Below are 19,929 nucleotides of genomic sequence, written 5' to 3' on the forward strand. Positions count from 1 at the left end.
AGTGACTTGCCCAGGGTCACACAGCTAGTAAGTGTCAAATGTCTGAGGCCAGATTTGAACTCAGGTCCTCCTGACTCCAGGGCCAGTGCTCTATCCACTGTGCCACCTAGCTGCCCCATATCTTGTCCTTTCTACCTTCACATTTTTCATACTGCCCCCCCCCTCTACTAACCTGGCATCTACCCTAGTTCAGGCCCTCATCACTCCTCACCTGGGCCATTACAGTGGCCTTGGAATTGGTCTCTCTGCCTCTCATCTCTTTCCGCTCCACCACTCAGATGATAAGGGGATTGTTTTAAAGTATAGACCCAGCTAGGTCAAGCCCCTGCTCAGTGAGCTCCCATGGCTCTCAATTTCTTCCAGGGTCAAATAGAATGATCCCTGTTTTCACATTTAATATTCTTCCTAACCTGACCCCTTCTTACTTTTCTAATGACACTTTACGACTTTTCAATTACAGTAAGCTACTTGCACGTCCTCACACATGACACCATGTCCCTTCTCTACCTCTGCACTGGTGCCTCCACTCTGAGAATGCACTACCCCCTCACCTCTGCCTCTTAGCTTTCCTGGCATCCTTCAATACTTAAATGCTGTATTTTGCGAGAAGTTTTTTCCATGCCCCTCAGTTGCTAATGCCTTCCTCTTTGAGACTGCCTTCATCCACTCTATATATCTTGGATGTACCCAGTTGTTTACAGGTTGTCTCCTCACACCCCACACTTAGACTGTGAGCTCCTTGCAGTTAGGAATTGCTTTTGTCCCTCTTTGCCCCAGCACTTGGAACAGTACCCATTACATTGTAAACATTTAATAAATGATTGTTGACTGACAACTTCTCTCTCAGGTAACTGTTATCTTTTTGCTGTTGTTTATTGGTTTTTTGGGTTTTTTTTGGTGACTCAATGGGGGTTAAGTGACTTGCCCAGGGTCACACAGCTAGTAAGTGTCAAGTGTCTAAGGCTGGATTTGAACTCAGGTACTCCTGACTCCAGGGCCAGTGCTCTATCCACTGTGCCACCTAGCTGCCCCAGGTAACTGTTATTTTAAGATTATATATTGCAGAAAAAGAGCTGATTAGGGGCAGCTAGGTGGCACAGTGGATAGAGCACCAGCCCTGGAGTCAGGAGGACCTGAGTTCAGATAGGACCACAGACACTTAACACTTAGTATCTGTGTGATCCTGGGCAAGTCACTTAACCCCAATTGCCTCACCAAAAAAAAAAAAAAAAAAAAAGAGCTGATCACATCACAAGGGAGCTTCTTTATCAGGTTAAAAATTCCATATTGATAAAAGATGCTTTGAGGAAAGTTTTTAAAACATTTGTTCTACCAAATCAAATGCTTTGTTTTTTTGGGTTTTTTTTGGGGGGGGGGGTTGTGGGGCAGTGAGGGTTAAGTGACTTGCCCAGGGTCAAGTGTCTGAGAGTGGATTTGAACTCAGGTCCTACTGAATCCAGGGCTGGTAATTTATCCACTGCACCACCTAGCTGCCCCACTTTGTTAAAGTAATATATAGTGGGATCTTATATCCCCTCTATACCTTTTTCTGTTGTTATTATAAAAATATCATTTACTATAGAAAACTGTCTTAAGGCATAATGCCTTTCTTCAACATTGCTATATTCTCCCACAAAATTACTGAAAAGGGAATAAATGTACATGATTAATCCTACTGGGCAGTAGAAATTAATCTTAAGGCTTCTGAAGTTGCCTTTAAAAAAATCAAAAACATTTTAAAACTCTGTTTAGATGGTCTGTGTTGATATTGAATTTTTAAAAGCTCTAAGATTTAGCATTCTAAGTCAGTACAGAAATATTGTGTTATTTTTCAAGCAATATCAATTAATTATCGAGTGACCTTAATGCCCCTATAAATCCTTGAAAAGGAAAATAGCAGGCATTGAGCAAAGAGTCTGATTCTAATACCTTGTTCCATTCATTGATGGACAAACATAAATTCTTGTAACTTCATCTAATTCTATGAATACGGGAAACATCTTTTGAAGATATGCATTGCTTTTTTTTTGTCTATGATGATTTTATGTCATTACAGAACTCTTTAGTAAGCCACAGGGACAGCAGCAATAAGCAGTCAATCCAAACAGTTTGGATAGCACCTCCTGAAAGTGGAACTGTTCAATTCAGGTATGTTAAATTTCTAATATGGTTGCACAAATAAATTTGATTTCATCACATGGATCACTTTAAGAACAATTTACTGGAACTTATGAGTACTAAAAAAAATCTCCTCAAAAAATCAAAGAAACTATTTCTGGCCCTCAAGAACCTAAGGAAATATTACATACATACTTGGAATAATTAGAGAACAATATAAGGTGCTATTTAATTAAGTGGTAAAGATGACAAATGCTAAAAGGAGGAGATTAGCATATTTAAACACTCAAGAGAATCCTCTAGAGCATTGGGGATTTTGACATGACCCTTCTGGGTTGGTTATAACCTGGATCGCAACCCGAAACCATAATAGCTTATTATTGCATTTTTGTTTGTTTGTTTGTTTGTTTGCTCATTCTTCCAACCTACATCTTGACTCTGGACTTTTTATTAAGGTCAGGCTCTGTGCACTTTGGGATAGAATGGCTGGGTTGTGTTTGTCCTGTTTTATGTCTACTTTGCTCCTGCTAGATCTGAGACCCCTTCTTCCCCCAATACAGCTTGAGGCATGGCCTTGTTCATTCCCTGTGCTTCAAAGGCTCCTTGCAGCCACTCCTGCTTAGACCCCGTACCCAGATATCCTCTACACCAACCTGGGCTGGAAAAATGACTCAATTTTTTCAAGGATTTCATAGTCAGGATTTGGTCTAGTCCATTTTCTGGTTAAGCACCAAGGAAAGGAAACTTCCTAAGTTTTCTTCTACAAAATAACTAATATGAAAATATATTTAATCATTGCACATGTATAACCTATATTAGATTGCTTACCATCTCAGGGAGGGGAAGGAGAAGGAGGATGGGATAGAATTTGGATGTTAAAAAATATTTTAAATTGCTTTTATATATAATTAGAGAAAAATAAAATATTATTTAAAAATTAAATTTAAATTAAAAAATACCTCCCCAAAATATTCTCCACCTGGCAAGTACTATCTCCTTAATGAAATCTGCTGGATTCCTTTTCAGAATTCATCCCTTCCTCCTCAGATCTCTTAGAGCCTTTTTTTTTTTTAGGTACAGACCTGGTAGTGGTATTGCTAAATCAAAGGGCATGCATAGTTTTATAGCCATTTGGGCATAGTTCCAAATTGCTCTCCAGAATGGTTGGATCAGTTCACAACTCCACCAAAAGTGCATTAGTGGGGCAGCTAGGTGGCACAGTGGATAGAGCACCGGCCCTGGATTCAGGAGGACCTGAGTTCAAATCCGGCCTCAGACACTTAACACTTACTAGCTGTGTGACCCTGGGCAAGTCACTTAACCCCAGTTGCCTCACAAAAAACAAACAAAAAGTGCATTAGTGTCCCAGTTTTTCCACATCCCCTCCAACATTTATCATTTTTTTCTGTCATGTTAGTAAATCTGATAGATGTGAGGTGGTACCTCAGAGTTGTTTTAATTTTCATTTCTCTAATCAATAATGATTTACAGCAAGGAAGACAATATTTTAACAGAAGATAAAGTCAAAATAAGTTCTAAGGTTAAGGAATGATATGAACAAGTAGTCAGGAAAGGATAGGATAGATTCAACATAATGATGAGTTGGCTTGTTTGCTAGAGTCCTAGATTAAGTGAGTGAAAGTAGTTTGATAAGCTTAAATCTGGGAAGTTAAGTTAAGTAGGCCTTGGGAAGATCACATTGTAGAAAACCTTAATGCCAGGATAAAGGATAAGCAATGGAAACTCACTGAATATTTTTGAGCAAGAGAATGATGTGATCAAAACTGTGGGCATCAGCAGGATTATGGAGTGTTCAGTGAAAGCTAGCATCTCTGGTGTAAGGGTTTGCTGAGCCCTTTTCAAGTCTGCTCATCCACCTTTGGTGTTTATGTATCACCCAACTCTCACCTGTGGCTCCAAGAAGCAGCAGTCATGCAGTAAAACTGTCACATCCAAGGGGCTAAACCAGGTTAGTAGTTACAGACAGGCATCAAATCTATCAGTGAGTTGGGGAATGTCTACCCTAAGCATGTGAAGACTTTCCCTGGCAGAATGGTTGGATGAGAGCAGTTTGTTCCAACAGCCATGAAGTAACCTGAAGCAAGCTCTGTGAAGCACTCAAAGTTTGTTCAGGAATCAAAGATGCCAAGATCATCTACCACATCCTGGATCATTGCCAGCCTTCTTCACTTTTGTCCCACTACTGAACTCTGGAAGAGAGAGTCTAGACAACTCCATGCAATTCTGTCTCACTTAAATCCAGTTCAAGTCAAGACATCACCCATCATCCATTATTTTATCCCAGAATCATGTTATCATGGGTCCTCTTTGAAAATGAAGGATGAAGGGGCAGCTAGGTGGCACAGTGAATAAAGCACCAGCCCTGGATTCAGCAGGACCTGAGTTCAAATCCTGATTCAGACACTTAACACTTACTAGCTATGTGACCCTGGCCAAGTCACTTAACCCCAATTGCCTCACAAGAAAGAAAGAAAAGAAAGAAAGAAAGAAAGAAAGAAAGAAAGAAAGAAAGAAAGAAAGAAAGAAAGAAAGAAAGAAAGAAAGAAAGAAAGAAAGAAAGAAAGAAAGAAAGAAAGAGAAAAAGAAAGAAAGATAGAAAATGAAGGATGAACAACAGCAACAACATCTTACTGTCAGCAAGATAGATTGGAACAGGGAACTGACCAGAAGCAAGGAGACCAAAATCATAAAACCTGAGTTGAAACTCTGAGGCCACCCAGTCCTTCCCACAACTGAACTGTCCCTGACAAATGGTCATCTAGCCTTTGCTTAACAACTTCCCATGAAGGGGAACCCACTCTATCACAAGGCTGCCCATTCCGCTTTGGATAGTTCTAATTGTTAGGAAGCAAACCTATTATGATGCCCTGTAGGTAAAATCTAGAAACAAAATTTTATTAAATATTTTCATTTTAGTTTGAGTTCTTCTCTGTTAATATAATTTCTGTTGTAGACATAGGGTTTACAGCTTTGGTATCTTATTAACTTGAGACTTAATGTTTGAATCCTTGCCAATCTGAGGGGAAAGGATACCAGTATTTCTCCAAATAAGCTAGAATACACTTCACAATTAGTGCATGAGGGTTACAAGCTGCAAATAAGGTGGAATTCTGTTTCCCACTACAATCACTCTTCTGAAACTGAACCTAAAATAAATACAAAATGCATGACTAGCCATCTATAAGAGTAACATACCCTGAGAGAGACTGTGGGTATAAATGGCATAATGAGATGACAAGAGTTTCTCTTGAAGTGTAACTAAGGTAACACTTAGTCATGGTCGACTCAGCAGTATTCTAACATGTCAGTAAGTCAACACACATTTTATTAGGTGCTTACAATGTGCCAGACAATGTTGCTTATCAGAAAGGTGACTGCTTACATGGATTCTGAAATTAGTAGAACTAGGAAGTCTGAGTTGGTCAGTGTGTTTCTAGCACTTACTGGATCTGTTGTTCATTTGACTTCTTATTTTGATTATGAAGGCAAGATGTGACAAAGGCCTAGAGGATAGAGAAAATAAAAATGAAAAGAAGGGAACAGATATGGGTGACTTTAGAGAATCAGTCATGGGGAAAAACACCTTTAACGCCATTTTTTTTTTTTTTTAGTGAGGCAATTGGGGTTAAGTGACTTGCCCAGGGTCACACAGCTAGTAAGTGTTAAGTGTCTGAGGCCGGATTTGAACTCCAGGGCCGGTGCTCTATCCACTGCGCCACCTAGCTGCCCCCTTTAACGCCATTTTAACAACATACTACTAGCAAATTATTATAATAGGGTGTTATGGTTGCTTTAAGTGTGTTTTTTCCCATTTGCCTTTGATTTCAAGATGCCAGTACATCTCTTGACACATTGATACCCTTTTGCTGTGCATTTTACCTGGAGAAGACCAGAGCATTTATAAGTATCATTGTAGTACATTGGCTTAATTTGACCTGGATCTAAGCTTGAAGTCTTCGGTCCATATCTTTCATTGGAGTTCATTAAGATTTTTCTATTTATCCAGTCTAAATAACACTTTGATATTATTGGAGAAAGATTGCATCATTTGAAGATGCTGTTCAAAAAGTTTGGAGACCATATGTAGTTCTATTTAGGAGAGATGTAATGAATTTAAGGCTAGGCAGATCTATAATGGGTTTAACTGTCTCCCTGAAAAAAAATGCCATGTTTTATATTAGTTGTTCTTAACATGATTGTGTGCTGGCATATTTCAAGAAGGGAAAAGATTCCATGTGACAGTAAATACTCTTGATCAAAGCTTCTTAAAACGTGGGTCATGACCCCATATGGGGTTGTGAACAATTTGGAAACAGTAAAAAGCTATGTGTACCTGTTTTATATGCCTATATGCCTGGGATCGTGTAAAAATTTCTTGGGAAAAAGAGGGTCATGAGGGAAAAAGTTAAAGAAGCCCTGCTCTAATTTTCTCACAGTGAGAAAAAAATTTAAGCTAGTAAATTTCAAGCTAGAAAAATTTAAGCTAGTAAAACTTATTATTTATTATCTTATTTAATCAAACTATTATCACAGCACTAAATTGCACTATGACTTTTGGGACAGCATATTCATTTACAATACACAAAGGTGGTGCAGTGGATAGAGCACTGGCCCTGGATTCAGGAGGACCTGAGTTCAAATTCGGCCTCAGACACTTAACACTTACTAGTTGTGTGACCCTAGGCAAGTCACTTAACCCCAATTGCCCAGCAAAAAAAAAAAAAAAAAGCATATGGAACTCATTTACAATACACAAAAAAGCAGTGGGTGCAAAACTGAGGCAAAGATTTGACAGTAATCCTCAAAGACAGTATAAATGTTATTGACTTTGAAGTAGCTTACTTGACTAACAATAATAATAAGTTACTCTTTGCAATTCTGGAATTTTTTTTCATATACTTTTTTTTTTGTTCCAAAGTCTGTGTTGAGGCAGCTAGATGGCACAATGGCTAAAGCACTGGCCCTGGATTCAGGAGAACTAGAATTCAAATCTGGCCTCAGACACTTGACACTTACTAGCTCTGTGCCCCAGGGAAAGTCACTTAACCCTCATTGCCCCGCAATAAATAAATAATTTTTAAATTAAAATTTTTTAAAAAGTTTTTTTAAGTGGCTTCTTCAAAATGGGGCTGCTAGGTGGTAAAGTGGATAAAGCATGGGCCCTGAATTTAGAAGGACCTGAGTTCAAATCTGGCCTCAGACACTTGACACTTACTAGCTGTGTGACCCTGGACAAGTCACTTAACCCTCGGTTTTTTGTGAGAAAAATCTATAAATGTTTTGGATATCATTCACTTATAACCTTAATTGACCTACTAAAAAGGACTTGACAATAGATTCCATAGATTGGGGGTAGGGGGACATGAGGAAGAAAGAAGAGTTATGGATGACTGAGGTTTTGAAAATAGATGGTAGATGGTAATATCGTTAACAGAAATAGGGAAAGTGTGTGTGTGTGTGTGTGTGTGTGTGTGTGTGTGTGTTTGGTTGGCAGGGGTAGGAAAAGTTTACTTTTGACATGTTGAATTGTGGCACAAAACAATTTACACAGATTTCTTACCTCATGTGTAATCTGGTTTTTGTTTCCTTGGCAGAGCAATTGTATTTCAAGATTTGGATGAAACTGAAGTTAATATTAGAAGCCAGACTTTCCAAACTTTGACAGGATCAACTAAGGTAAATACATATTGAGAGTTCTTTGAGGAGAAGGGAGGAAGAGTTTAAGTCGAATTTCTCCCTTTCCTAGAACACGTTTATCCAAAGTACCTATACCTCTTCAGATCTGGTCAGTTAACCTGGTAGCCCACCTATAGGAAGGAGGCACCTAGGCATGGTGGAACCTAGCAGACTAGGAGTAAAGATCACAGGGTTTTCTGCCCAACTTTATTTCTGTTGAGGGTACCACCATACTTCCAATTATCTATATTCAGAACCTCAATGTCATAGTAAACTTATTTTTCTGCCGCCTCATGGCCAATCAGTTGTCCCGTCTTGTCCAGTCTGTTTGCATAATGTAGCTCCTATCTATTTCCTTCTCTCTATTCTCAAAACCACGATTCTAGTTCTGACCCATGTCGCATCTCACCCAGACACTTGAAATAACCTCCTAATTAATTTTCAAGTCTCCAGTTTCTTTTCACTCCAGTCTATCTACTATATAGTGGCTCAGTAGTTACCCCTTGCCACCAAGATAAAATACAAAAATTTGTATTTCTTAAAAGTCCTTCAGAACCTATTTCTAGTCTTCCTTTTCCAGCTTATTATCCTCTATGCCTACTCATATTCACTCTTTCATTTTTCTCTGGGTTCCACTCCTTACTTTACAGACTTCTTTCTCCACCATGATGCCATACCTTCTCTTTCCACCCCTTTCTGATTCCTTTTATGTGTTATCTTTCCCCTCATTAGAATATAAACACACTGAGGACAGGGGTTGTCTGTCTTTAGCTTATATTTTTGTATTGCTAGCACTTAGCACAGTGCCTAGGACTTAGGAAGGGCTTAATAAATGCTTGTTCACTGACTGGAGAGGTTATTGACACAAATACCCCAAATACATCATTTCAGTCACTGTTTTATTATTGGAGAGGAATATCTGGGAAATCCAGTGTTAGGAAATATCTTTCTAGAAATCCCTATGCATGGGGCAGCTAGGTGGCGCAGTGGATAGAGCACCGGCCCTGGAGTCAGGAAGACCTGAGTTCAAATCTGGCCTCAGACACTTAACACTTACTAGCTGTGTGACCCTGGGCAAGTCACTTAACCCCAATTGCCTCACCCCTCCCCCCAGAAAAAAAGAAAAAAGAAATCCCTATGCATCAAAAAATTCACAATGCATATCTGACACAGCTAGGAAAAAGGCATTAATTAGGGAACAAACTGAAAGTTGTTGACAGTAGGAATCAACACCTATTGTAAATTCAATTCAACAAATGATTAAGCTACTATCTAGAGGGAAGCTAGGTGGCACAGTGGATAGAGCACTGGCCCTGGAGTCAGGAGGACCTGAGTTCAAATCCAGCCTCAGACACTTGACACTAGCTGTGTGACCCCGGGCAAGTCACTTAACCCCAATTGCCTCAAAAAAGAAAAAGAAAAAAGAAATGAGTAGGGGGCAGCTAGGTGGCACAGTGGATAAAGCACCAGCCCTAGATTCAGGAGTACCTGAGTTCAAATGTGCCCTCAGACTCTTGATACTTAACTAGCTGTGTGACCCTGGGCAAGTCACTTAACCCTCATTGCCCCACCCAAAATTAAAAAAAAAAGGCTACTATCTACTAAGGTAGAAGAGATAGAATTCCTGCATTCATAAAGTTTAGTGTAGTTCTATATATAAGAAGCAAATAATTACAGTACAAAATAATACCATTACTTATGTGGGAAAATCAGAGAATATTTTGTAATTTCCGTATCATGGCACGATCTTATCACCTCTCTATTCCTTCTTTCAAAGGTCCCTTGTTGTCTACTGAACGAAGTATAAATTCTTGATGTTTATACATCCAAAGCCTTTTGCAATCTAGTTCCAACACGCCTATCTACTCTTATCCTTTACTCTCCATCACGTTTTGTACTCCAGCCATACTGGACCTATCTTTGTTCACCATTCTTGTCCTTTCCCCTTTCATCTCTGGGCCTTTGCCTTCACAATCCAGCTCATGTAGAATGGACCCTCCCATCCCAAACTCTCTGAGAGCCTGCCTTCTTTCAGGATTCAATGAGCTGCTCAATGAAACCTTTCCTCTAAGCCCTCTCCTCACCAGCGATTGAAGCCAATCTCTCTGATCTTCTAGTCTTTTGTCTGGACTTATTCTTTTCCTTTCTCACTTTCTCTTGTATTGCAATTATCTTGTGTTCTCCCTCTCCCATCCAGGCTTGTTAGCTAATTTCCCCACAACAAATGTTCCCAATCTTTTCTTCTTTCTACTTGCCTTTCCCAAATCTATTCATAGTTCTAAGAGCAATTTCAGGAAGGCTTTTTTTTTTAAAGCTTCTCTCTGAGGGTTTTAAAACAGTGAGTTAGAAGGGAAGTCTTTCTTTTGAAGCAGTGCTCTCCCTTCTGCGATCCTGTTGTCTGCATTGTCTCCTTCTGTGACTCCTTTCCAACATCCAGTGCCTACCCTGTTTTAGGCTAGAAGTTTGTGGTGCTGTCACTGCCCCAGCTGACTTCAATTGACTTTTCAAACTGAAATTGACTTTTTAAAGGAGCAGAGTGATACATTTGTTACAGAATATAGCATGGGATTACTCACACTGTAGGATCTCCTATGATTTCTGTATAGGAAGCACCCCCAGAAGAAACTCCCTCCAACTATTCCATAACTTACAGCTTTAGAGAATTTTTTGAGGCATTAAGAAGTTAAGTAACTTGGTCAGCCTAACACAGCCTCAATGTTTCATAGGCAAGACTTGAATCCAGCTCTGTTTTTGTTTAGTCATTTTAGTTGTGTCTGACTCTTTTTGACCCTATTTGGGGTTTTCATGACAAAGGTACTGGAGTGATTTGCTATTTCCTTCTCCAGCTCATTTTACAGATTAGGAAACAGAGGCAAACAGGGTTAAGTGACTTGCCTACAGTCATACAGCTAGTAATGTCTACGACCAGATTTGAACTCGGGAAGATGAGTCTTCCTGACTATAAGCCTGGCACTGCATAGCTGCCCCTTGCTATGTTACCTCCACATATTAGATATATGTAAACTTCTCTGTTTTTGTATCCTGCTTATCAATTGTCTTCCCAGCCCTCTTTAAGAAAATCCAGTATAAAATTTAAAACTTGCAGAACACATGATAAAGGGGGAAATTGTCAGAATTATGTATCTTTTTCATTTCAGATATTAAAATATTAATTTCAGATATTCATTAAATGATATTCATGTAAAATATCTTCATACAACTTTTCCTAAATGAATCTTTTGCATAGAATGTGGCACAATTCCATCAAGTACATATGGGATGTTTACTGTGTGTCAAGCTCTATAGGAGTATTATGGGAGAAAGAAAAGAAATACAAAAGGGGTTCTTGTGTTCTAGATAGGCTTCCTGGGGAGTAGGAAGGGAGAGAATGTGAATCTGGGGGGGGGACTGAATTTTTTAAAATAAAAGAAATATGGGGGCAGCTAGATGGTGCAGTGGTTAAAGCGCTGGCCCTGGATTCAGGAGGACCTGAGTTCAAATCCAGCCTCAGACACTTAACACTTACTAGCTGTGTGACCCTGGGCAAGTCACTTAACCTCCATTGCCCCGCAAAAAAAATAAAAAATAAAAAAAAATAAAAGAAATACAGGTCACCCATCCTGTCCTCAAGGAGTTCATAGTCTAGCTTGAAAGATGAGACCTAATGTAGAATCTAGGCAAGTATTATATAAATAAACATCAATACCAAAGGATCTATTACAATTTGTCACATCAGTACACTGAACTCCCTGAGACAGAAGCAACTCATGAATAACTTAGTGAAGACATTCTAGGCAGTTGCATATAGAGGTTAAATGACTTGCCCAGGGCAGTAAGTTTGAGATAGAAGACTTGAACCTAGGCCTTCCTGACTCTAAACCCAGCACTCTATCCACCAGGCCAGACCACTAGCTTGTACCAGAAAAAAGAGCAGTGTCTGCAACCTCGTAGACAACAGAGCAAAAACAGAAAAGAAAAAAGAAAAATATTTAAGCCCACCTAAATTGCATTCACTTTATCAATTAGTTTAACTTTTTTTAGATCCAGATCTACACACATATATTTAGGCATTACAGTGACATTCAACCTCCATCTAACTATTAATTAATAGACTATGAGCTATTAAAGAACAGGGGCTTTTTTTTTTGCCTTTCCTTGACACATAGTAGGCACTTAATAAATTTAGTTTTCTTTCTTTGACTTGCCAAAAACAAGATTAGGTAAAATGTCATCATAGAGACATTTGGTTCTAAATGGATAATCAACTGAATATCATTACAGTGGGAGTCTGTGACTGCTCTGGGATTACAACATGTTGCATTAATGTTATTTTGGAGCAATGTATCTGCATACCTCTAAATCCTAAAGAGAGAGCCAAGCGTGTTTATTTGGGGAGCATTTTTTAGTTTTATTTACTCTGCATTTTATAATTTTTCAGATTTAATTTGATTTGGAAAACAAAACTTTTTTTTTTTGCATGTTGCTTATAGGTTCTACAATCAATGAGTTCCACCGAATGTGGTAAAAGCAAGTTTTGTTTCAGCGATCCAGAGAACTGTGACCCCACAGACGCAGATTGCATGTTCATGTCTTCTGAGTTGCTGAGCGATCGAAATTTCAGATTTGAAATGAGCAGCCGTTCTGAGGGTTATGTTGCCATTGGGTTTTCCAGTGATACTTTAATGGTAAGTGACATGTCATACCTAGAAAGGCAAGGAAAACACTTTCAGACAAAAGATAGGACTCTGACACCAAATTGGATGGTAGATATATGCTTTTAAAGTCCTTTGAAACATAAATGGGATCAAACAAGATTATAACTGACATTTATGTAGCACTTTCAAACGTACAGAATGCTTTATGTGCATTTCATTTAAGCCTCATAACTGCTATGTGGGGGCAGCTAGGTGGCACAGTGGATAAAGCACAGGCCCTGGATTCAGGAGGACCTGAGTTCAAATCTAGCCTCAGACAATTAACACTTACTAGCTGTGTGACCCCGGGCAAGTAATTTAACCCTCATTGCCCAGCGCAAAAATAAATAAATGAATGACTACTATGTGAAGTAGATGGTGTTATCCCCATTTTACAGATGAGGAAACAGAAGCTCAGAGAAGTTACATGACTTGTACAGTTAATAATGGTCAGAGGTGGGAGCAGCTAGGTGGCACAGTGGATAAAGCACCAGTCCTGGATTCAGGAAGACCTGAGTTCAAATCCGGCCTTAGACACTTGACACTTACTAGCTGTGTGACCATGGGCAAGTCACTTAACCCTCATTGCCCCACAAAAAAAAAAAATTGTCAGAGGTAGCATTTGTGGTAGCATTCCATCCACTGTGCCAACTAGCTGCCCCTGAAGAGGTCCATAGCCTTTGCCAAAGGTGAACATCACAAAAAATAGGGGAAGAGGGGGCGGCTAGGTGGCGCAGTGGATAAAGCACCAGCCCTGAATTCAGGAGTACCTGAGTTCAAATCCGGCCTCAGACACTTGACACTTACTAGCTGTGTGACCCTGGGCAAGTCACTTAACCCCCATTGCCCCACAAAAAAAAAAATAGGAGAAGAACCCTTGGTTTAAAGGGTTTGTTTGATCTTGATTATTCATAATTTATTCTGTAACGTTCCTCTCTTTATACCCTAAAAGTCAAGTGTTCATATCTTTTGTTCTCCCTTTTGGGAACTGTTGAATACATACACATACACACTGATTACAGAAATATATTTCAGCCGACAAAGAAACAGGAGGGAAAGAGGAAAAGGGAGGTGGGAAATAAGAGGGTATAAAGATTAATGCAGGGGTTAGGCCCAAGTAAAACAAACTCCAAGTACGGAGCTTCTTTTTTTATGACAATCAGAAACTGAAGGGGTGCCCATAAGTTGGGGAATGGCTGAACAAGTTATAGTATATGGATGTGAGAGAATAATATTATGTTAAAAAAAATTAGGAAGGGTCTAGTTTCAGAGAAACCTGCAAAGATTTCTATGAACTGATACAGAATGAAGATAGTAGAACTAGGAAAACAATTCTACAATAATGACATTATTGTAAAGACAAACAATTTTGCAAGACTTAGGAACTCTGACCAGCATAATTATCAACCATGATCCCAGAGTATTCATGATGAAACATCCTACCTACCTCCTGATAGATGAAGGACTCAGAGTATAGAATAAGACATATTCTTTTTCAATAAAGCCAATGCAGGGATTTGTTTCTCTTAATTCTACATGTTTGTAATACAGTTCTTGTTTTTCTTTCTCAGCGGGAGGAAGGTGGGGGGGCAAGGTTGGAGGGAGATAGGCAGTTTTTTTCTGATTAAAAAAATTAATTTCAAAAGTCTATGCAGGGGGCAGCTAAGGTGGTACAGTGGATAAAGCGCCAGCCCTGGATTCAGGAGGACCTGAGTTCAAATCCAGCCTCAGACACTTGACACTTACCAGCTGTGTGACCTTGGGCAAGTCACTTAACCCTCATTGCCCCACAAACACACACACACACACACACACACACTGGCTGAATGACCCTGAGCAAGTCATTTAAATTCTCACTGCTCTAAGATAGCTAAGTCTATTAGTTTTAGAGATGGTACAAACCTGCATAGTTTGAAGTTTTATCCCCTGGGAGTTCCCTATAGCACAGAAAGTGATATAATCACAGGGAAGTCAGTCAAAAACCATTTTTAAGTGCATATTGTGTGACAAATACTGTGTTAAGTACTGGAGAGTCAAAGAAAGTCAAAGAACTCATATTCTTATAGAGGTCCAGTCTCTATCCTATCTCTAACTACCATTCTATCAGTAGCTTCACAAAAATAGAGCAGATAAGTAAACTAAACTAGGGTTTTAGGAAGAGAATTTGGTTCAGGTCATGGTCTTTGTTTTACCAGGTTTTTTGTTTTTGATTTTTTTAATCATCTAAAACATTTCCATATTAGTCATTTTGTGTTAGAAAACTGAAGGAAGGGGCAGCTAGGTGGCGCAGTGGATAGAGCACTGGCCCTGAAGTCAGGAGTACCTGAGTTCAAAGCCGACCTCAGACACTTAACACTTACTAGCTGTGTGACCCTGGGCAAGTCACTTACCCCCAATTGCCTCACTAAAAAAAAAAAAAAGAAAAAAAAAAAGAAAACTGAAGGAAGAGTGAAAAATAGTATGCTCTACTTTCACAACCTGGCTAATGTGGAAATATTTTGCACAACTGCTCATGTATAGCTTATATTGAATTGCTTGAGTTCTTGGGGGGAGAGGGAAGGAGGAAGAGAATTTGGAACAGAAAGGTTTTTTTTTTAATTGATGTCAAAATTTGTATTTACATGTAATTTGGGAAAATAAAATTCTAAATAAAAATGAAAAAAAAATATGTTTCAATCTGTATTCAAATGACATCAGTTATTACCAGAAGTGGAAAGCATTTTTAATCCCAAATCCTTTGGGATTGTCTTAGATCATTGTAGTGTTGAGAATAGTCATTCACAGTTCTTTATCATACAATATTACTGTTACTATGTATAATGTTTGCCTGGTTCTGGTCACTTCACTTTATATCAGTTCATATAGACTTTCTAGGTGTTTTTTTTTTCCTGAAATCATATTACTGATCATTCTTATAACACAATAATATTCCATTACAATAATATACCATAATTTGTTTAGCCATTTCCCAATTGACATCCCCTAAATTTTCAATTCTTAGTCACCACAAAAAGTGCTGCTATAAATATTTTTTAACAAATTCATTCTCTTTTCCCTTTAAAAAAAAAAAAACTCTTTGAGATATGAACCCAGTAGTGGTATTGCTGAATCAAAGGGTGTACACAGTTTGATGGCCCTTTGGGCATAGCTCCAAATTGTTCTCCAAAAGGGTTGGATCAGTTCACAACTTATGGAATTCCTTTTTAGAGACAAATTTGACAAATACTTCTATTGATACATTAAACATATCTAGTGTCTTTCATTCAACTGGCCGTTAGTTTTTAGTATTTAGGGGTTTTTTTCTGTGCTAATCATGAAATTTCTTTGAGTGTTGACGTCTCTTTTCTTTTCTAGGGGAATGATGATGTTTATATCTGCTTGGTGAATGATACTGGATCAACAGTAGCAGTACAACATGCCTTAACAACTGGCCGAACGCGTCCAACTATTTTACCCCTGGTAACCTTGTTATTCTATACTCCTTAATTCTTCTTATACTTCTTGCTAGATTAAGGGAAGCAGATAGATCATTGAGCTTTGCAGTACCTGTGTTAGAAATGTTTGGTACATAACTTTGTTCCCTTGAATAAAAAAATAAAATGAGACTGTAATTCTGTGTATAAAGAAGAAAATTTTAAATGCTAGGTACATCATTTAGTCATCTGTGTCTACCAAATTTGTCTCAATCAAATTACCTTTGATTTGAATAATAAGAACAGTTGCATAACATTTATTTGGAGATCAAATACAGATCATTATGAAAGCAACATATAAATGTTAAATATTAATAATAACATTTATGTAATACTTGAAATGTTATCTCATTTGATACTTACAATAGCTCTGTGAGCTTAAGTATTATTATTATTATCCCCATTTTACAGATAAAGAAATTGAAGTGAGGGGGTAGCGAGGGGGCACAGTGGACAAAGCACCAGCCCTGGATTCAGGAGGACCTGAGTTCAAATCTGGCCTCAGACACTTAACACTTACTAGCTGTGTGACACTGGGCAAGTCATTTAACCCCAAGTGCCTTACCAAAAAAAAAAAAAAGTGAAGTGACAGAAGTGACTTGCCTTGGGTCCCTGCTAGGTGCTATTTTGTTCCCATTTTACAGATAAAGGAAATTGAGGGTGAAAGGAGCTAAGTGACTTGTCCAAGGTCACACTGCTAAGTGCTGTTATTTTAGAGATCAGGTCATTTTACAAGTAAGGAAACCGAGGGTGAGAGAATTTAAGAGGCTTGCCCAGGATCATATCAAAAGGTATATTTTCAAGGGATTTGCTCCACAGGAGTATATATAGTTTATGTTTCCATAGCGTTATACAGCTTTAAAAAAAAATACTTCCCTGAAAACAATCCTGTGAGGCAAGCAGTAATGTAGTATCACCATTTTGTAGATTAGTAAACAGTCTCAGAAAGGTTAAATCACTGACAGTAAGAAACAGGTCTGAGATTAGAACCCCAAACTTTTTTGGGGGGGAGGGGAAATGAGGGTTAAGTGACTTGCCCAGAGTCACACAGCTAATAAGTGTCAAGTGTCTGAGGCTGGATTTGAATTCAGGTCCTCCTCTATCCAGGGCTGGTAGTTTATCTACTGCGCCACCTAGCTGCCCCAGAACCCCAAATTTCTGATTAAAAATCCTTCCATATGTCACATACTATATACATAATATAAATGTAACTACCAAACCATAGGTTAAGAGCCAAATAGAAGCATAGAATAATTTTACACAGACACATCTGCTTATTTGTGTCTAATGATAGCCAACTCTAGCGTGAAGTGGGATTGGGGGGAGGAGAAGAAAAAAAAAAGAAATTCACATGATAATTTTGTTTTATATTTAAAAGGAATAGAAAGTCGTACATAGTAGATTTACAGTTTCCTATGCAATCATCTTTTTATTGTACTATGATATGGAAATGCTTGTTTTATTCCATAAATTAAATATATAATTTAAATTTTTTAAGTTATGAAGATTTTCATTATTGTCATTATAGATTTAGAGCTAAAAGAGACCTCAGAAACCATTTAATCCAACCCCCCTCATTTTATAGATGAGGAAAGCAAGTCTTTGAGAAATTTATCAATTTGCTCAAGGTCAGAAGTGATATTTGAACCCTAGGCCAAAAAAATAATGTCAATGAATTTGGACTCATCCAAGTTGGCTATGATTGGAAGCCTAGTCTATACTCATGGAATACAGCAGAACCAGGTTACACACTGTACAACAAAGACTATTAAAATAGCCGGCTTATATAGTGTTGGAAGATTTATAAAACATATTTTTCCTGTGATGTTAAAAGTAAATCTGTAAAAACTCATCTTCATAAGATGTTTCTAAAATGGAGTTAAATACCTATATGGTCAAGGTAAACTTCACTTTAAAACTATTCTTTTGAGAAGTTTCACGTAAACTGACTTTTTTGCTATTTGAACCTATTTTAAGTGGAAAAAACACTAGGACTTGATTGGGATAGGTTCTAGCCCTGGCTTTGACACTTACTTACCCTGACACCCTGGACAACTCATTTATCCTCTTTGAACTTCCTTTTCCTTATCCATAAAATGAATACCAGTCCTGCCTATCTGATCCATTGAGATAATGTATGTTAGCTCAGTATTTTGTAGACTAAAATACACAGAGAGAGAGAGACATTATCTGCTTTATAAATCCTTTGTAAAAAGGATTTGTTGGGGCCAGCTAGGTAGCACAGTAGATAAAGCACCAGGCCTGGAATCAGGAGGACCTGCATTCAAATCTGGCCTCATACACTTGACACTTACTAGCTGTGTGACCCTGGGCAAATCACTTAACCCTCATTGCCCAGGAAAAAAAAAAATATATTTGTTTGCATAAAATGAGGTATTTCTATAATGCAAAAAAGAAAAATTGATTATGCCTTATAATGTTTTCACTGGACAGATAATATCAGATGAAACTTTTAAAAATAAAAAGGTGAACCTTTAAAAATTTTTTTGAAAAAAAAATTGTATCAGAGAGTTTTCTAATGGGAAAAAAAGCATCCAGCAATTATAGTAATCATCTGTCTGCCTTGTTATAGGGTAACGTGAGCAATATAGAGACATCTTACAATGATAGTGTCATCAAATGCAGTTTCATCACCAACAATTCCATATCAATTGAACAAAGTGAATCCGATAGCCTCTATTATATTTTTCTGACTGTGGGACCAGTTCAGAATGGTGAGTGACATTCATCCAGATTTACACACGTTGCCATGGGACACGCAGCCAAGCTTCCCTTATAAAAACTGGTAAGATGGAGTATTCCCACTGGAGATCCAGGAAGGGAAAGAAAGAATCCTTTCCAGGCCTTAAAATGACCCTTTTAGGTCTTCTGCCCTATATTGCTTTCCCATATTTTATCAATTCTTATGTTTATTTCTTTGGCCATCTTTTACATTTTTTAGTTCATTTTTAACATAGAAAGTTTTCCTAAATGGCCAAAAAGCAAAACAAACTGTGTTTTTCAGAGCTTTGAGGATGGAAAGACCTCAAAGAGTCCAGAAGGCTGAAGAGTTTGTGGGGTTTTGGGATTTTTTTGGGGGGGAGAGGTTGGTGAGGCAATTAGGGTTAAGTGAGTTGTCCAGAGTCACACAGCTAGTAAGTGTTAAGTGTCTGAGGTCACATTTGAACTCAGGTCCTTCTGAATCCAGGGCCGGTGCTCTATCCACTGCGCCACCTAGCTGCCCCTGGGTTTTTGGGATTTTGGGGGTTTTTTTTTAAGAATTATTAAGAATATTTCTTGGGGCAGCGAGATGGTGCAGTGGATAAAGCACCGGCCCTGGATTCAGGAATACCTGAGTTCAAATCCTGCCTCAGACACTTAACACTTACTAGCTGTGTGACCCTGGGCAAGTCACTTAACCCCCATAGCCCTGAAAAAAAAAATTTCTTTTTTTAGTGTCATTATTCTCATCCCCATTATTTTCTGTTTTGTAGACCCATTGATTATAGACTTCAGCAATGAATGGGAGAAATACAAAAAGTGGAAAAAATTGTTTTTCCCAGTCTTCCCTCCCACCTCTTCTATCTTTTTGAGAAGCTGTAAGCACCTAATGTAAAAATAGATAAATTGGTACAGTGATTTCCATGGAGCCCAACAATTCTGCAGGGCTGTCCAAGGGTTCCATGAAGAGATAAATAGTGATTGAGGATAAACAGACCACATGGTCACCCACTGTATCCATGTCAGAGGTACACTTTGTTGAAGTGCTACAGGGAGAACAGTTAAAATCATGCTACTGGGGCAGCTAGGTGGTGCAGTGGATGGAACACCAGCCCTGGATTCACGAGGACCTGAGTTCAAATATGACCTCAGACACTTGACACTTACTAGCTGTGTGACCCTGGACAAGTCACTTAACCCCCATTGCCTCACACACACACAAAAAA

At 38.5% G+C, this 19,929-nt stretch overlaps 1 protein-coding gene across 1 annotated transcript in view; it reads left to right on the forward strand.

Annotated features, from left to right (window-relative positions):
- The window catches only part of LOC122726602 (putative ferric-chelate reductase 1), a 67,016-nt gene that overhangs the window by 20,116 nt on the left and 26,971 nt on the right, over positions 1-19,929 (forward strand). Inside the window, exons 4-8 of the mRNA XM_043964428.1 lie at positions 2,057-2,148; positions 7,734-7,815; positions 12,306-12,500; positions 15,864-15,968; positions 18,576-18,717. Coding sequence (XP_043820363.1) covers positions 2,057-2,148; positions 7,734-7,815; positions 12,306-12,500; positions 15,864-15,968; positions 18,576-18,717 — 616 coding nt within the window. The remainder of the gene's footprint in view (positions 1-2,056; positions 2,149-7,733; positions 7,816-12,305; positions 12,501-15,863; positions 15,969-18,575; positions 18,718-19,929) is intronic.

This window comes from Dromiciops gliroides, chromosome 4 (genome assembly GCF_019393635.1).
Source record: "Dromiciops gliroides isolate mDroGli1 chromosome 4, mDroGli1.pri, whole genome shotgun sequence".
In the NCBI taxonomy this organism is placed as follows: Eukaryota; Metazoa; Chordata; class Mammalia; order Microbiotheria; family Microbiotheriidae; genus Dromiciops; species Dromiciops gliroides.